General features: G+C 37.6%; 1 protein-coding gene across 3 annotated transcripts in view; it reads right to left on the bottom strand.

Moving 5' to 3' along the window:
* Nucleotides 1–15766, bottom strand: part of LOC138704568 (maltase 2-like) — a 116172-nt gene that overhangs the window by 776 nt on the left and 99630 nt on the right. For all 3 annotated transcript variants that reach the window (XM_069832610.1, XM_069832609.1, XM_069832608.1), the window contains 2 exons: nt 13733–13925; nt 7313–7462 (listed from right to left, as the gene is read on the bottom strand). In XM_069832610.1, coding sequence (XP_069688711.1) covers nt 7313–7462; nt 13733–13925 — 343 coding nt within the window. The remainder of the gene's footprint in view (nt 1–7312; nt 7463–13732; nt 13926–15766) is intronic.

Here is a 15766-nt window from a genome sequence, read left to right as displayed (position 1 = left end):
ATCCAGAAATACATATGGGTTTTTAGTTGGGAGGGCGGAGGGAAAAAGACCTTTGGGGAGGCCGAGACGTAGATGGGAGGATAATATTAAATTGGATTTGTGGGAGGTGGGATATGATGATAGAGACAGGATTAATCTTGCACTGGATAGGGACCGATGGCGGGCTTATGTGAGGGCGGAAATGAACCTGCGGGTTCCTTAAAAGCCATAAGTAAGGAAGTAAATAAGTAATATTCTATGACAGTTAATGCAATTTCTGATTCACTTTCTTGAAAGTTGGTGTGCATGCGTATTCCATTGATAAGCTTCTTCAGAATATGATTATCATCTCCTCTTTAATTGTAATCCTAGATTTTATTTGCTTGAATGCCTATCATGTTGAATTGCTGTTTTTATTTTAATAATATTCCACTGTTGACGCGGCCAATAGTGTATCGCTTCGATTTTTTTTTCGCTTCCTCGCATGCTTTTTCTATTGAAGTGTTATTTATGTTCTTTAAAATATTCTCCTACTATCGCTGGAGTTAGTGTGTAGCTTCTATTTTTTTCTTTGTTTATTTATTTTTTGCTCGCATGCCTATTTTGCCTTTTTTCCATTGCCAATGTTAGGATGTCTGATCAAGGTTCTGGCTGATACATTTATTATCGGGCAGTACATCTCAAGTCTCATTATAGTGTTTTAATACTAGTGAGCAATGTATGAAATGGAGGGGAAAAGATCTGGCCTCCCTACCTAATTATCTCTTGGCTTAGTTGCCTCATGAGTGATGCCTTATTGGTTATTGGTGTTACTTATGAGTAGACTTCGTGGAATTGCCACGAGAATCGTAAGGTTTACTACGCACGCGGTATAGACTGTATGAGAAGGGGGCGTGCAACGGATGGAGTATGCCCCTAATGTAAACACTGAACAGTATACTACGGTTACAATAAAAACTGCATCCTACATTCAAGAAATATAATGAATGATCATTGAAGTAGGAAACGTCTAAACATGTAAATACACAATTATTTTATAGTGAGATATATTAACTCTTAAAATTTAATGTAATACACTCACATCATTCTTGAATATGTGCATTGCAGTGAAGAGTTACGTACATTTTGAGCGACTGCAAAGTGAACCTCCTCCGATGGTCACTCAAACAGTTTTTATATTGGGAAAATGTATGTTCAACAACACACGATGTAATACGTATATATTTGAAGAACGCAAAGTCACTACTTTTTAGTACACCAACTTCAGATGTCTTGTCGTGACCTGATGGTACATAATTTATATTACGAAGTTGTGAATAGGCAGAATTTTTAGCAATAATGTTTCTCAACTTACATTTCACTTTTTCTGAAATTACTGAATTGTTATTTTGGATAACGGTTTGTGATACTTTATACACTATATTAAGACCTTCTGAGGGTTGTAGTTTAGACGATTCTAACAGGGTGATGCTTCTGGACACGATTTTAAAATTAGAATCAATGAACAGAATATCTTCCAATAGCTGTTCAGAAGGCAATGATTTTACAGCTGCAACAGCGGAACTGTCTGTGCTATCCAATGCATCAATTATCTCCATTATTTTGCCGTAATGTTCTGCATAATAATTAACAGCATCCAACAACGTTCCCCAACGGGTCAAGACTGGCTGCGGGGGTAAGAGTATTCCAGAGGCAATTATTTGGAACAGCAACACTCTCATTGTAGTATGTTTGATTGAATTCTTGTCTGCACTGAACAAATGTTAAGCTTTGACTATTCCAACCACAGTAATGCAAAAACAAGTGTTTACATAGGTATACATTAGCTGTAGCTGCTCTATCTGTTTGGACCGGTCACAACTCTTAACATGAACTGCTTATACTACGAGACCGGGCGGCCGCCCACCTCCTCTATACTACCGTACATCGGCAACCTGATTGCATGCTGCGTGTGGCAATTCAACGAAGTCTACTTATGAAGTTTCAATCCAACCAGTCTTCGGACTGCTGATTAAACAAACATAAACAAACATTATGTTGCTTCGATTTTGTTTTTTTTTTTTTGTAGTTACCTACGCTGTTATTTTTTTTTAATCTTCCTCTATTATCATGTCTTTATTGTGCCGCTTCGATTCTGTTTATATCGTTGCAGACATGGTCTATTGAAATAGTCTATTCAAATCTTCCTCTATTATCATGTCTTCAGTGTGCCATTTCGATTTTGTTTACATTGTCGCAGACATATTGTTTTATTGAACTGGTTTCTTCAATGTGCCTCTTCGATTTTGTTTACATCCTCGCAGACATGTTCTATTGAACTGGTGTATTTAAATCTTCATCCAATATCATGTTTTCAATGTGCCATTTCGCTTTTGTTTTCTGGGGTTCAATTTTATTCAGCAGAACTGCTGCTTTCAAAATCTTCTTTTATCTCATCCTGCAGTTTGTAGATTAGGTTTTATTTATCTGGCGTTTTTCTGTTGCGTTATATCTCCGCATAACAAAATAACAGTTGTCATAAACTTCGTAGATAAAGAATGACGTCATGTAAGACTTTATAACTTGGCATACTAGTTTGTAGTTACATAATCCATACTTAAACAAAGGAGCATCGTTATCCAAGCAGCCTGGGTTTCAGCTTTCTGTCATGTATCGAACTGAGATTTTTGGTGGATAGGTAGTGTCTCTTCGGTATTCCCATCTCTCTTGTCACCATTCTATCATTTTCTCTATTCACTATCGCCCATAAAATAATATAGATGGACAAATTTGCATTGTCATTGTAATATGTCGACAGATATGATAATTTGACGGCGGATGTATTGGAAGAGGAATATTTTTGGAATTGATCCAACTGACTACATAGTCATACGTACACTTACTTACAAGTGGCTTTTAAGGAGCCCGGAGGTTCATTGCCACCCTCACATAAGCCCGCCGTCGGTTCTTATCCTGAGAAAGATTAATCCAGTCTCTATCATCATATCCCACCTCCCTCAAATCCATTTTAATATTATCCTCCCATCTACGTCTCGGCCTCCCCAAAGGTCTTTTTCCCTCCGCCCTCCCAACAAACACTCTATACGGTATGCATTTCTGGATTCGCCCATACGTGCTACATGCCCTGCCCATCTCAAACGTCTGAATTTAATGTTCCTAATTATGTCAGGTGAAGAATACAATGCGTGCAGTTCTGTGTTGTGTAACTTTCTCCATTCTCCTGTAACTTCATCCCTCTTAGCCCCAAATATTTTCCTGAGAACCTTATTCTCAAACACCCTTAATCTCTATTCCTCTCTCAGAGTGAGAGTCCAAATTTCACAACCATACAGAACAACCGGTAATATAACTGTTTTATAAATTCTAACTTTCAGATTTTTTGAGAGCAGACTAGATGATAAAAGCTTCTCAACCGAATAATAACACGCATTTCCCACATTTATTCTGCGTTTAATTTCCTTCCGAGTGTAATTTATATTTGTTACTGTTGCTACTGTTTGGATCTTCCTTCGTCCTAGGTTTGAAGCAGCGATATTTGGATACAGAAGCAAATATAGTGGTCATTAAGATCACCTAGATCGGCTGCTGGTGGGAAAGATTTATTTTGTAACCACGAAAGGAAATGGCTGCCCTTTGAAGCTGCTGGTATTCCAGAAACTGGTTGCCGAGGCAACCGCCATGCCAGTACTTCGCAATATCCGCATTGCTGCCGTTATCACGGCTGTTATCTCCTGCATGTTGCTTCGTGTTACATACTGCTTTGGCATGCCATGAAGTCGTAAAGGCGAACAAAATATTTTCCTATGGTTCGTAGTCTTCCTTACTATAGTTGCGGAATAAACTATTCGAATCTACTTCAGTGATATAAAATATGCAACCGTTGAATTCAATTCAATACCGAAAATGTCGATAAGATATACATACTAGGTTCAAAAAGTTCCCGGAATTTGCTAGCATCATAGAAACAACGTACCTTAAACACTATTCTACAGCATTCCCTTCAAAATAGTTGCCTTCCGCAACAACACACTTTTGCCAACGCGTGTAGAGTTCCTGGAAGCCATTTTGTGAAACCCGTCTTAGTGCTCTCGTCGCGTTTGCGATAACCTCTTCAGCAGTGAATCTCCGTCCTTTCAGATGACTTTTCAGACGGGGAAACAGAAAGTAATCAGGTGGTGAGAGATCAGGAGAGTATGGTGGGTGATCCAAAGCAGTTATGTTGTGCCTGGCAAGAAAATTCTTTACAATAATTGCGCGATGAGCAGGTGCATTGTCATGCATAAGGAACCAGTTGTTTTCTACCCACTTTTCTGGACGTTTCCTTCTCACTGCGTCTCAGAGGCGACGGAGGGTTTCTACGTACAATTCTTTCGTTACAGTACGACCTTCTGGAATGAACTCATGGTGCATGAGACCCTGAGAGTCGAAGAAAACTTCCAACATAACTTTGCTTTAAGTGTGCTTAAATGCGACAGGCTCATGTCAGTAGATTTACTGGCATGAAAAAGAACTCCTGCGGGACAAAATTCCGGCACATCCGGCGATGCTGATATAACCTCTGCAGTTGCGAGCGTCGTTAAATAAAACATAACATTTAAAATAACTTTGCCTTTGGAAGTGTCCCTAGGAAATTTTTGCTTCCGAGGAGATGTTTTCGATTTCCACTCAGATGACTGTCGTTTAGGGACTGGGTCGTACAAGTAGCACCAGTTTCATTTTGTTTAAGAAATCACCATCTTCATCAGCCATACTGATCATGTCCCCAGCAAAACACAGAACTTGATGTTTGTACTTTGCTCTGTGGACATAATTACAAAATGCGACGAACAAACGAAACACTATGATAAACAATTGCCTACAACTCAAAACCAATAATTGCCATTATCAACAAACTTTAAGGAAATGACATCATGAATGTTACCAACAAAACAAATTTATAATATCCCTTGTTATATATTAATACGAAAAATGGTAGTAAAATTCCGGGAACTTTTTGAACCTAGTAGTATAAGACGAACTGATGGATATAATCTTAGGAATGGGGCAACTATACGCAGTAAAAACGATAAGAAATTAAATACATTTTTAAATACACATGTGAAATGCAAGTCCGCAGAAGAAAATGATTTGAACCTCTTTTATGCAAAGACTCATAAATGAGGAATTTTTGTTTTTGGTTAGTGGAAAAATGTGCGACAGGTTTTAGTAGGCTAATATTTACAGTTAATCATGAAATGAATTATTCATTTATTTCTTCAAGTACCCTTGCGGACAGGTTACATGTTTCCTGTCATTTTGCTGCCCTGTTTGAACAGAGTGCTCTTCCCAACGCACTTCAACCTGGTTGTACGAGCACATCTGGACAACATCTACGGGGAGCAATGGATGGGGAGAAACGGTCCTGTTGCGTAGCCAGCGTGATCACCCGACTTCACGCACTTGATCTTTTTTTTTTCTTTTGCGACATGTGAAGTAATACACCACTGGAATTGACACTAGAGAGTATTAGCTGCTTTTGATCAAATGCGACACAGGCCGATAACCATTGCTACGACGGTGTAATGAATGTAATCAGGTTCAGAATAGACACTTTGAACACCTTCAACTTGTCAGCAAACATACTTGAAAAATTATTTATTTCATAATTGTTGTTGTTGTTGTCTAGTGCCTTGCATCTGGCAATGAAGCCATTAGCAGTCGTGCTTTCCAATACTTTTGAACTGTAGTTTCTTCTGACCTTAATGCTTCATAATTGTTAATGTCACTAAAACCTATCTTTTTTTTCGATGTCGCTTAGCTCCTAAACAAGGCATCGGAGAACATGGGTTGTTTTACGAAAAATGATCCTCATTGCGAGATCTATTAATTCTGAGAAAAAGGCGTACAATTATACATAATGTAATTATGTGTATAAACTTAGAATTAAAAATGAAATACACATAAAAATAAACAACTTACTAAAAATAATATTTTGATAATTCAATTTTGTCAAGAGTTTTCAAACACCTTTTTCTCAAAGGTAATATTTTTGACTTAATGTGTTTTGCTTGTAAACCGACGATATGAAACATTTCATAGCTTTATTTGACAAAACTATTGATTGAAATCCCAATATTCTCATTCAATTTAAGAGAGTAGTGTGTTATGATAATAAATGATTGAACAAATTTTAGTTTTGTTCTTTAAATGTTCAGAAATTTGATCCGAACAAATGTAACTTTTCGTTCTGCAAAAGTAATTTTTCAACGTTACATTTGTTGCAATCAAATTTCTGCACATTTGAAGAGCAAAACTAAAAAAAATATTTCAATCACTTATTATCATCAGTGAGGGAAGTGGGAAAAAACCAGAGGCGGTATGCTACCCCAAGATTTTCCCCTGGCATACCTCGATTTAAAAAAAACATACCCCCTCCCTTACAACATAAACATACATGATGTATTCAATAAATTGTTTTGTGCAGTCAGTAACGCGAATCTTTGAAGCTTACGCAACACATTAAATTTCTCAATAAAATAATTTCAATTTACTTCAGTTATTTACTAGATTATTTTGCAATCTTCATTGAGATTTATTACTTAAAATAATGTTAAAGGTTCAAAGTGCCTTACTTAATTATAAATAAAAAGTGCAAACAAGAACAAAAATGACATCACTAAATTGGCGACAATGGCCACCACAAGCTACAGACCACGGCCTTGTATACTTGAAATACTACCGTTGTAAACATTCCGGGGGTTGACTTATCAAATAAACGTGTCTAAATACACGTTGAATACAGTTCCAGAAGGCTGTGGTTTCGATTTACGAAGCAAACAGATGTACTCTTTGTTGTGAAGAAATGTAGAAACAAATTTTTACGGATCACATTTTTTCATGACGGTATGTCATTTTTCACTAACGGTAGCCTATGTCTTCTGGCCATAGAAGCCAGTGGCGGTATTCCATACCGTCGCATACCGTCTCAGTTCCCTCACTGATTATCATAATACAATGCTCTCTTGAATTGAGAGAGCATATTGAGAATTATATAAAATGGCTTTCCCAAAACACGCCGTGAGATGTTTAATATAAAATAATTTTTCTCTCGAAAAGGGAGCAAAAATGAACAAAATCATATTAAACATTTTTGTTTCAAATATCTCAAAGAATAACTTCCTTAAATTAATTACATTATTTGCGGTTCTTTCTGTGTATTTTGCGGGAATCGAACATGCGACAATGGCTTCTACAAAACTTCAAAAAGTTCCGCCTTAATCGTTGTGCATATCATGGTCAGTTTCAGAAGAAATTCCGAATTAAGTGTAAAATAGCTGCTTCTGTCTGTACTCACAATGTCTTGGTGGGGGCACCACTGTAGTTGACGCTCGTGACGAACACTTCAGCGATGTCTGGAACATCGTCGAAAGTTCGCAGATCCACGGTGACCGACGTGTTGCTCCAGTTCACAGCCACTACGTAACTCCTGTTACCACTGTACGACCTGGAACATAAACAAATGCCCTCTTCTTTCAATATAGGCTCTTCTTACATATATTTCTATGATTATGAATAGTGGGCATTAATGACTGGATGCAAGTGCACCGAATTCTAAGACAGAATTTAGACTCTTACAAAGTAAATGCCATAACACTTGGGAGAGATACAGGCACAGTCTAGTATACAGTCACGAAGCTTGAGTTGTGAGGGTGCTAGGAACAATTGACTGTGCCGGTACAATTTCGCATTGTCTGTAATGAGGCGATATTAGCGATCCTAGTGGTTAACAACTATCTATGGATGCATATTTACTAAGTATTGAGCTTCGTGACTGTATACAGTAGAACCCCGATTATCCGTCACCCTATTAACCGATTGCTGGATTAACCGTCTGTCTTTCTCTCACTTTTTTGCCGCAAAAATATATGAAGTATTGCACATTGTATTAGCACGTTATTTTTTTTTCTATAGAGGGTTATTACAAGCCTCTTCCCTTACACAGTATGGTCTATTGTGCGAATTGTCGTACCGTATAACTTCTATAGGAAATATTTTCTTCGGGTGTCAAACGAACACTCATTGTGCTAAGAATCGAAAAAAAAAAGTGTAAATAATTGAGTGGTTTGGGGAAAGATAAACCGTAGCTCATCTCGCATCAGAATATGAGATTACTTACTTACTTACAAATGGCCTTTAAGGAACCCGAAGGTTCATTGCCGCCCTCACATAAGCCCGCCATCGGTCCCTATCCTGAGCAAGATTAATCCAGTCTCTATCATCATACCCCACCTCCCTCAAATCCATTTTAATATTATCCTCCCATCTACGTCTCGGCCTCCCTAAAGATCTTTTTCCCTCCGGTGTCCCAACTAACACTCTATATATATTTCTGGATTCGCCCATACGTGCTACATGCCCTGCCCATCTCAAACGTCTGGATTTTAAGTTCCTAATTATGTCAGGTGAAGAATACAATGCGTGCAGTTCTGTGTTGTGTAACTTTCTCCATTCTCCTGTAACTTCATCCCGCTTAGCCCCAAATATTTTCCTAAGCGCCTTATTCTCAAACACCCTTAACCTATGTTCCTCTCTCAGAGTGAGAGTCCAAGTTTCACAACCATACAGAACAACCGGTAATATAAGTGTTTTATAAATTCTAACTTTCAGATTTTTGGACAGCAGACTGGATGATAAGAGCTTTTCAACCGAATAATAACACGCATTTCCCATATTTATTCTGCGTTTAATTTCCTCCCGAGTGTCATTTTTATTTGTTACTGTTGCTCCAAGATATTTGAATTTTTCCACCTGTTCGAAGGATAAATCTCCAATTTTTATATTTCCATTTCGTACAATATTCTGGTCACGAGACATAATCATATACTTTGTCTTTTCGGGATTTACTTCCAAACCGATCGCTTTACTTGCTTCAAGTAAAATTTCCGTGTTTTCCCTAACCGTTTGCGTATGTTCTCCTAACATATTCACGTCATCAGAATATGAGATTAGAGTGTAGAAAGTACGTAAATCTACAACACGAGACCTCCAATACTGATATCTTTCCACAGACAGCCATTACAAGGAGTTTCCTTGCCCCCTTAAAAACCCGTCGTTGATAACCAGACATAAATTAGTGAGCTTCTGATCCACTATCTAGCATATTAAACGCAACACCGTCAAAACCACGAAAGGAATTACGAAAGTGTAAATATTATTCACTAGATTTACGAAAATCTTTTATGGTACGGATTATCCGATTTTTTCGGTTAATCATTCAGCCCATCCCCTTCATTACCACGGATAATAGGGGTTCTACTGTATACTAGACTGTGGTACAGGAGTGGACTCGCTATGAGACACGTGATATTTATCTGGAGATATTTTACCGAAAAGAAAATAGCATGCTGAATAGTATCATTGCAATCGATGAAACATGGGAAGAACCTGAACTGAAACGACAGTCGAATGAATAGCATCGTCTGGAGCACCACGCACTTTCATTATAGGCTTACCTACATTTATTTTTTCTGTTATCCAATTTAAAAATAAGGGGCGATCCCTTCTCAATTGAAGATCCTGCAGCAAAAGAAGCTACACGACTTCCATTGCATATCTTAACATCTATTCCTTATACAGACGCCATTAAATATAAATCCAGAAAACTGCACAACCATTGGCAAACATCATGGACAGAGTCATCATCCAGCAAACTTCACGAAATAATACAGCATTTCAGAATTTTAAACGTCAAGATCAAGTTATAATCACCAGACTGCGAGTTGGTCACACCAAAATTACACATTCTTATCTTCTAGATAGAACTCTTCCTCCAACATGCACCAATAGCCATAGTAGGATCTGTGTATGCCATTTAATTTCTGAATGTCCATAACATAACCTTCATCGAGATCAATTCCATATACCAACAGACTTATCAACAGTTCTAAACAATCATGCATGCAAATCTGGCTTTCAGTAGTAGCTTCCTGTAAAGCAGGTTTGAATAATTTCAAGGAAAAATTATTGTTCCGGGGCCCGGTATAGAACTTTCCTTTTAATCATTCAAACCTGCTTTACAGGGAGCTACTATCTGAAAGCCAGATTTGCATAATACATTCGTTACTGGAGGTACGTTAACAGAAAGCCACAATTTAAGTCACACAGAATTGTGTGCACTCAAATGTTGGGTTCTGGCGTCTTGTCAGTCCATTTGAGGTGTGTGGATATAAGGGAAAAATTGTGACGGTGTCGTGTATAGTTCCTGGGGTAGCTCAGTCGGGAAAGCGTTCGCGCGCTAAGTGAAGGGTCCCGGGATCGATACCCGGCCCCGGAACAACTTTTCTTTGAAATAATTCAAACCTGCTTTACAGGGAGCTACTACCTGAAAGCCAGATTTGTATAATACATTCGTTACTGGAGGTACGTTAACAGAAAGCCACAATTTAAAGTCACACAGTAATTGTGAGCACTCACAGTTGAGTTCTGGCGTCTTGTCAGCTCATGTGAGTTGTGTGGATATAAAAAGGAAAAATTGTGACGGTGTCGTGTATAGTTCCTGGGGTAGCTCAGTCAGTAGAGCGTTCGCGCGCTAAGCGAAGGGTCCCGGGATCGATACCCGGCCCCGGAACAATTTTTCTTTGAAATTATTCAACCTGCTTTACAGGGAGCTACTATCTGAAAGCCAGATTTGCATAATACATTCGTTACTGGAGGTACGTTAACAGAAAGTCACAATTTAAGTCATACAGAATTGTGTGCACTCAAATGTTGGGTTCTGGCGTCTTGTCAGTCCATTTGAGTTGTGTGGATATAAAGGAAAAATTGTGACGGTGTCGTGTATAGTTCCTGGGGTAGCCCAGTCGGTAGAGCATTCGTGCGCTAAGCGAAGGGTCCCAGAATCGATACATGGCGCCGGAACAATTTTTCCTTGAAATTATTCAATCCATTATTCAGTTGAAAATTAAATTTCTGAAAGCAATCAACATTTAAAAATGTAATATCTAAAATGATTATTGTAATACAGTAAACTCTGTGTAAACTGTAAGAATTGTTTATGTATTGTCGCGATATGACTTCCTAAGTTAAAGCGACATAAAATAAATAAATAGAAAGGGGGGGGCAAATTTTCAAAATTCTGCTTCTCATACAAATTTCATCCAATCAGTCTGAATACTTTTATACAGCACCACTGCTATGTTTGAAGCAGAACTAGGCATATGCATTTATTTTCAGGTCTATAAGTAAGGCTAGATTACAGAGAAAAAATATTTGTAAAACAACTCCCAATTTTTTAAAATTCTTTTGTTTATGTAACATATATATTTTTTTCTTTTAAAAGTTGGAGAGTTAGAAAAAAATTCACGTGCAAAGTTGTTAAGCATGGCCTAGTGAATATGAAGAAAAAATTCAGCTCTTTAGCTATAAAATTATAAGTCTTAGTGATTTGATTTGGATGAAGAGAAATTCACAAATAATATAGCGAAGAAAATTGACGTTGAAATTGAAATTGACGGACCTTTAATTATAACGTCATTAGGAGGGTTTCCAATTGCCTTACGCTCTTGAAACTTTGCAAACCAGTAGAGTAGGATGTTAGGAACCATTTACACAAACAAAGAAAAATTCTTTCCTTTAGGATCTATAGGCCTACCTTAATGATACTTCCTAACCAATATTAAATTATTAACATTCTGTCATTTCCCAGGACTATGGTCCTGAAACACAAACATGGTCCATTCAAATTTTGTACTCCATAATGTAGTATCTCGTTTATTTATATTTTGCTGTACTGAAGTTTGAAGTCAAGTCACTGCAGCTATCTACGAACGGTTTATGTTACTTCTACAATGTTCTTTTAATAGCTGTATCGTGTACCATTGTTGTGTTCCAGGACGGTACTGTATTTATCGTAGATACGGACAAAATTATGTACGACTGAGTTCCTGCATCAATCAGAATAAGTAAATAGAATGAATGAATAAACAAATAAATAAATAAATTAGTAAACAGCTAAGCAAATAAATAAATAAATAAATAAATAAATAAATAAATAAATAAATAAATAAATAAATAAATAAATAAATAAATAAATAAATAAATAAATAAATAAATAAATAAATAAATAAATAAATAAATAAATAAATATCTTTGCCCTTAACTTGTTATTAGCGCTGGCCATAAGAGCGACTCATAGATGTCGCTAGTTTTCAGAAGAGTGAAGCATTTAGTTCGTCAGAGACTATCCAGAGTGCACTACAGGTGTTGGTTGCATGTTTCACTCGTTATGAATGTTTTTGTACAATTATGTTGGTATGTCACAAGGGAACTGGAGTACCCACAGGAAACTCCTGTGTTGCCTGGACCAACTTACTTACTTACTTACTTACTTACAAATGGCTTTTAAGGAACCCGAAGGTTCATTGCCGCCCTCACATAAGCCCGCCATCGGTCCCTATCCTGTGCAAGATTAATCCAGTCTCTATCATCATATCCCACCTCCCTCAAATCCATTTTAATATTATCCTCCCATCTACGTCTCGGCCTCCCTAAAGGTCTTTTTCCCCTCAGGTCTCCCAACTAACACTCTATATGCATTTCTGGATTCGCCCATACGTGCTACTTGCCCTGCCCATCTCAAACGTCTGGATTTAATGTTCCTAATTATGTCAGGTGAAGAATACAATGCGTGCAGTTCTGCGTTGTGTAACTTTCTCCATTCTCCTGTAACTTCATCCCGCTTAGCCCCAAATATTTTCCTAAGAACCTTATTCTCAAACACCCTTAACCTATGTTCCTCTCTCAGAGTGAGAGTCCAAGTTTCACAACCATACAGAAAAACCGGTAATATAACTGTTTTATAAATTCTAACTTTCAGATTTTTTGATAGCAGACTAGATGATAAGAGCTACTCAACCGAATAATAACACGCATTTCCCACATTTATTCTGCGTTTAATTTCCTCCCGAGTGTCATTTATATTTGTTACTGTTGCTCCAAGATATTTGAATTTCTCCACCCCTTCGAAGGATAAATCTCCAATTTTTATATTTCCATTTCGTACAATATTCTGGTCACGAGACATAATCATATACTTTGTCTTTTCGGGATTTACTTCCAAACCGATCGCTTTACTTGCTTCCAGTAAAATTCCCGTGTTTTCCCTAATCGTTTGTGGATTTTCTCCTAACATAGTCACGTCATCCGCATAGACAAGAAGCTGATGTAACCCATTCAATTCCAAACCCTGCCTGTTATCCGTGCGTTTTTTTTTAAAGCAAGACGTAAAGCGCTGCAGCAAGACCGTTCTTTTATTACATTTGCTTCACCGTCGCTGCAGCAGCGCTGTAGCGAATGTGCAGCAAATCAAAACTTCGCTTTACGAGTTTGCTGCACGATCCATCATGGCGGAATGTGTGTTTTGGTCTTTTGCAACGTTTATTATTGTCAAAATCGTCTAGTAATAATAATCCAATGTCATTATCATAGAAGTCGAAATTATTTAACATGTTTGATTCTTTTAAGATTAAATTTATTACGGCAGATACAGAAGCCAATATTAATTGTCAACCATTTTGCAGTCAGTTGACCTACTTACGTTTTTTTTCGACCCTCATTTTGCTGCAGCAAGGGCATGAAGAGCTTTAAAAAAAAACGCACGGTTATCCTGAACTTTCCTAATGGCATGTTCTAAAGCGAAGGCAACACAAGTTATAAATTCAGTATAATAAACCGCGACACTGTTAGATTAACAGCTCAATTCTGATCGTGTATTGACCTGGAGAAGGCGAACACGGCGTCATTGAGGACCCTCATGTTGAGCGCGCCGTACATGACGGAGACGTCCCCGCGGGCCCTGACCAGTGCCTTGTACACGTTCAGGTGGCTCGTCCCCTGCGACTGTGTCTCCACGTTCACAGTCTGGAAGTCGGGATGCAGCGGCAGCCACGTCTTGTCGGCGTCCGAGAACCCTGCAACAAGTCCGTTACCAATATTTCTCAATCACATTAGCTTGTATATATGCTTCCAAATTTATTAAAACTAAACAAGGATCCTCAAACTCTGATTTTTTGGACCTCAACGAAAAATACGGTGCTTGTTACGACGTCGTATGTTAGATAATTATACAGTGGCTATACTTTTATAAACACGATACTCTCTTGTTTATAGTAAGTAGACTACTGATGTCTCATCCACGACGGGTCAAGGGAAATATTATAATTATATATCATACATAATTCATATTTCATAATTACATTCTTATATCATCGGTACAAACAAGTAAAGTACGTACTGCTACGTATTTTGTTTGTGTTTGCTTTCATTTTTCCGTTCTCTAGCTCCTTCGCTCTTCGTTTGTCTCTTCATTCATTAATAATTTGTTTATTAGTTCGTTCGTTTGTTTATCAATTCGTTCTTTTGTACTCATTGTTTGTTTTCTTATCCATTTGTTCGTTAACTCATCTCATCAATTAATTCATTCGTTTATTTATTCATTCATTCATTTGTTCGTTTCTTCATTAATCAATTCTTACATGCGATCCTTTTTTGTTCGTTCCTTTATTTCTTCACTCTTATTTTCTTTCTTTCCTTCATCCGCAAGCCTATAGGCCTACTAAGTGACTCGTTAAATATTCATTAATTTATTTCATTCGCTTTTTCATCCATCCATCCATCCATCAATCCATCTACTCATTCATCCATCCATCCATCCATCCATCCGTCCGTCCGTCCATTCGTCCATCCGTCCGTCAATCCGTCCGTCCATCCGTCCATGTCCGTCCGTACATGTCCATCCGTCCATTCACCCATCCATCCGTCCGTCCGTCCACCCGTTCATGTCCATCCGTCCGTCCACGTCCATCCTTCCATCCATCCATCCATCCGTCAATCCGTCCGTCCATCCGTCCGTTCATGCATGCATCCATCCGTCCATCCATCCATTCATCCACTCACCCACCCTCTCGCACTCCTTTTTATTTTTATTCTCTTCTTTGTTTTTCCTTCTTTTTTCCTTCCTTTTTTCTTTTTTCTTTATTTATTTCTTAATTAATTTGTTCATCCATTTATCCATTCGCTCATTCTTTCATTACTTCGTCCATTCTTCTATTTCTTAATTAATTAATAGGCTCATTCTTTCATTCCTACATATATTCGTTCATTAACTAATTAATTAATTAATTAATTATTTCGTTCTTTCGTCCAGCCATCCATCCATCCATCCATCCATCCATCCATCCATCCATCCAGTTCCACTTACGGTGGAACACTTTTTATTGCGTTGCAGGAAATATGACCATGCACGGAGTCAATATGGAATTCGGCCGACATTACGTGACGCTCTTGGAAATGATTTTAATTGTGCAAATGCAGTTCTGAGATTTTTTATCAAATACAGGTTTGGATAAGGTGATTTAGTTTTTTATTGATCCGTTTTACTCATCCTCCAGACCCTTTACATCCGGAGGTTACATTTGTTGTTTTATATTTGATTTTACATTGTTGACATTTCGGACTTTATACATCCGAATATTTTATAAAATGTTATGGTTTTAAAATATGATTGACAAGTTATCTCTGGTGGCCTTAGTTTTATTGTTTTATTTGTTCGTCTTGAATACCACCTAGTGTGGTAGAATTGCTCACTTTTATGATTCTGTAGAAATCACCTTATGTATACTGCATTTGTGTGCCTCGTTTTATGGTGACAACGCTTTTTAGTTCTTTTAGCACTCTGATTATTATATTATTTATGTATTTGTTACATTAAGAATTTTAGATAAGGGCGCAAATAGCCATAGTAGCTGACGCG

Source organism: Periplaneta americana, chromosome 8 (assembly GCF_040183065.1).
Source record: "Periplaneta americana isolate PAMFEO1 chromosome 8, P.americana_PAMFEO1_priV1, whole genome shotgun sequence".
Taxonomy (NCBI): Eukaryota; Metazoa; Arthropoda; class Insecta; order Blattodea; family Blattidae; genus Periplaneta; species Periplaneta americana.
Note: the sequence above shows the minus strand (reverse complement) of the source record. Positions and strands in the feature narration are given on the sequence as shown.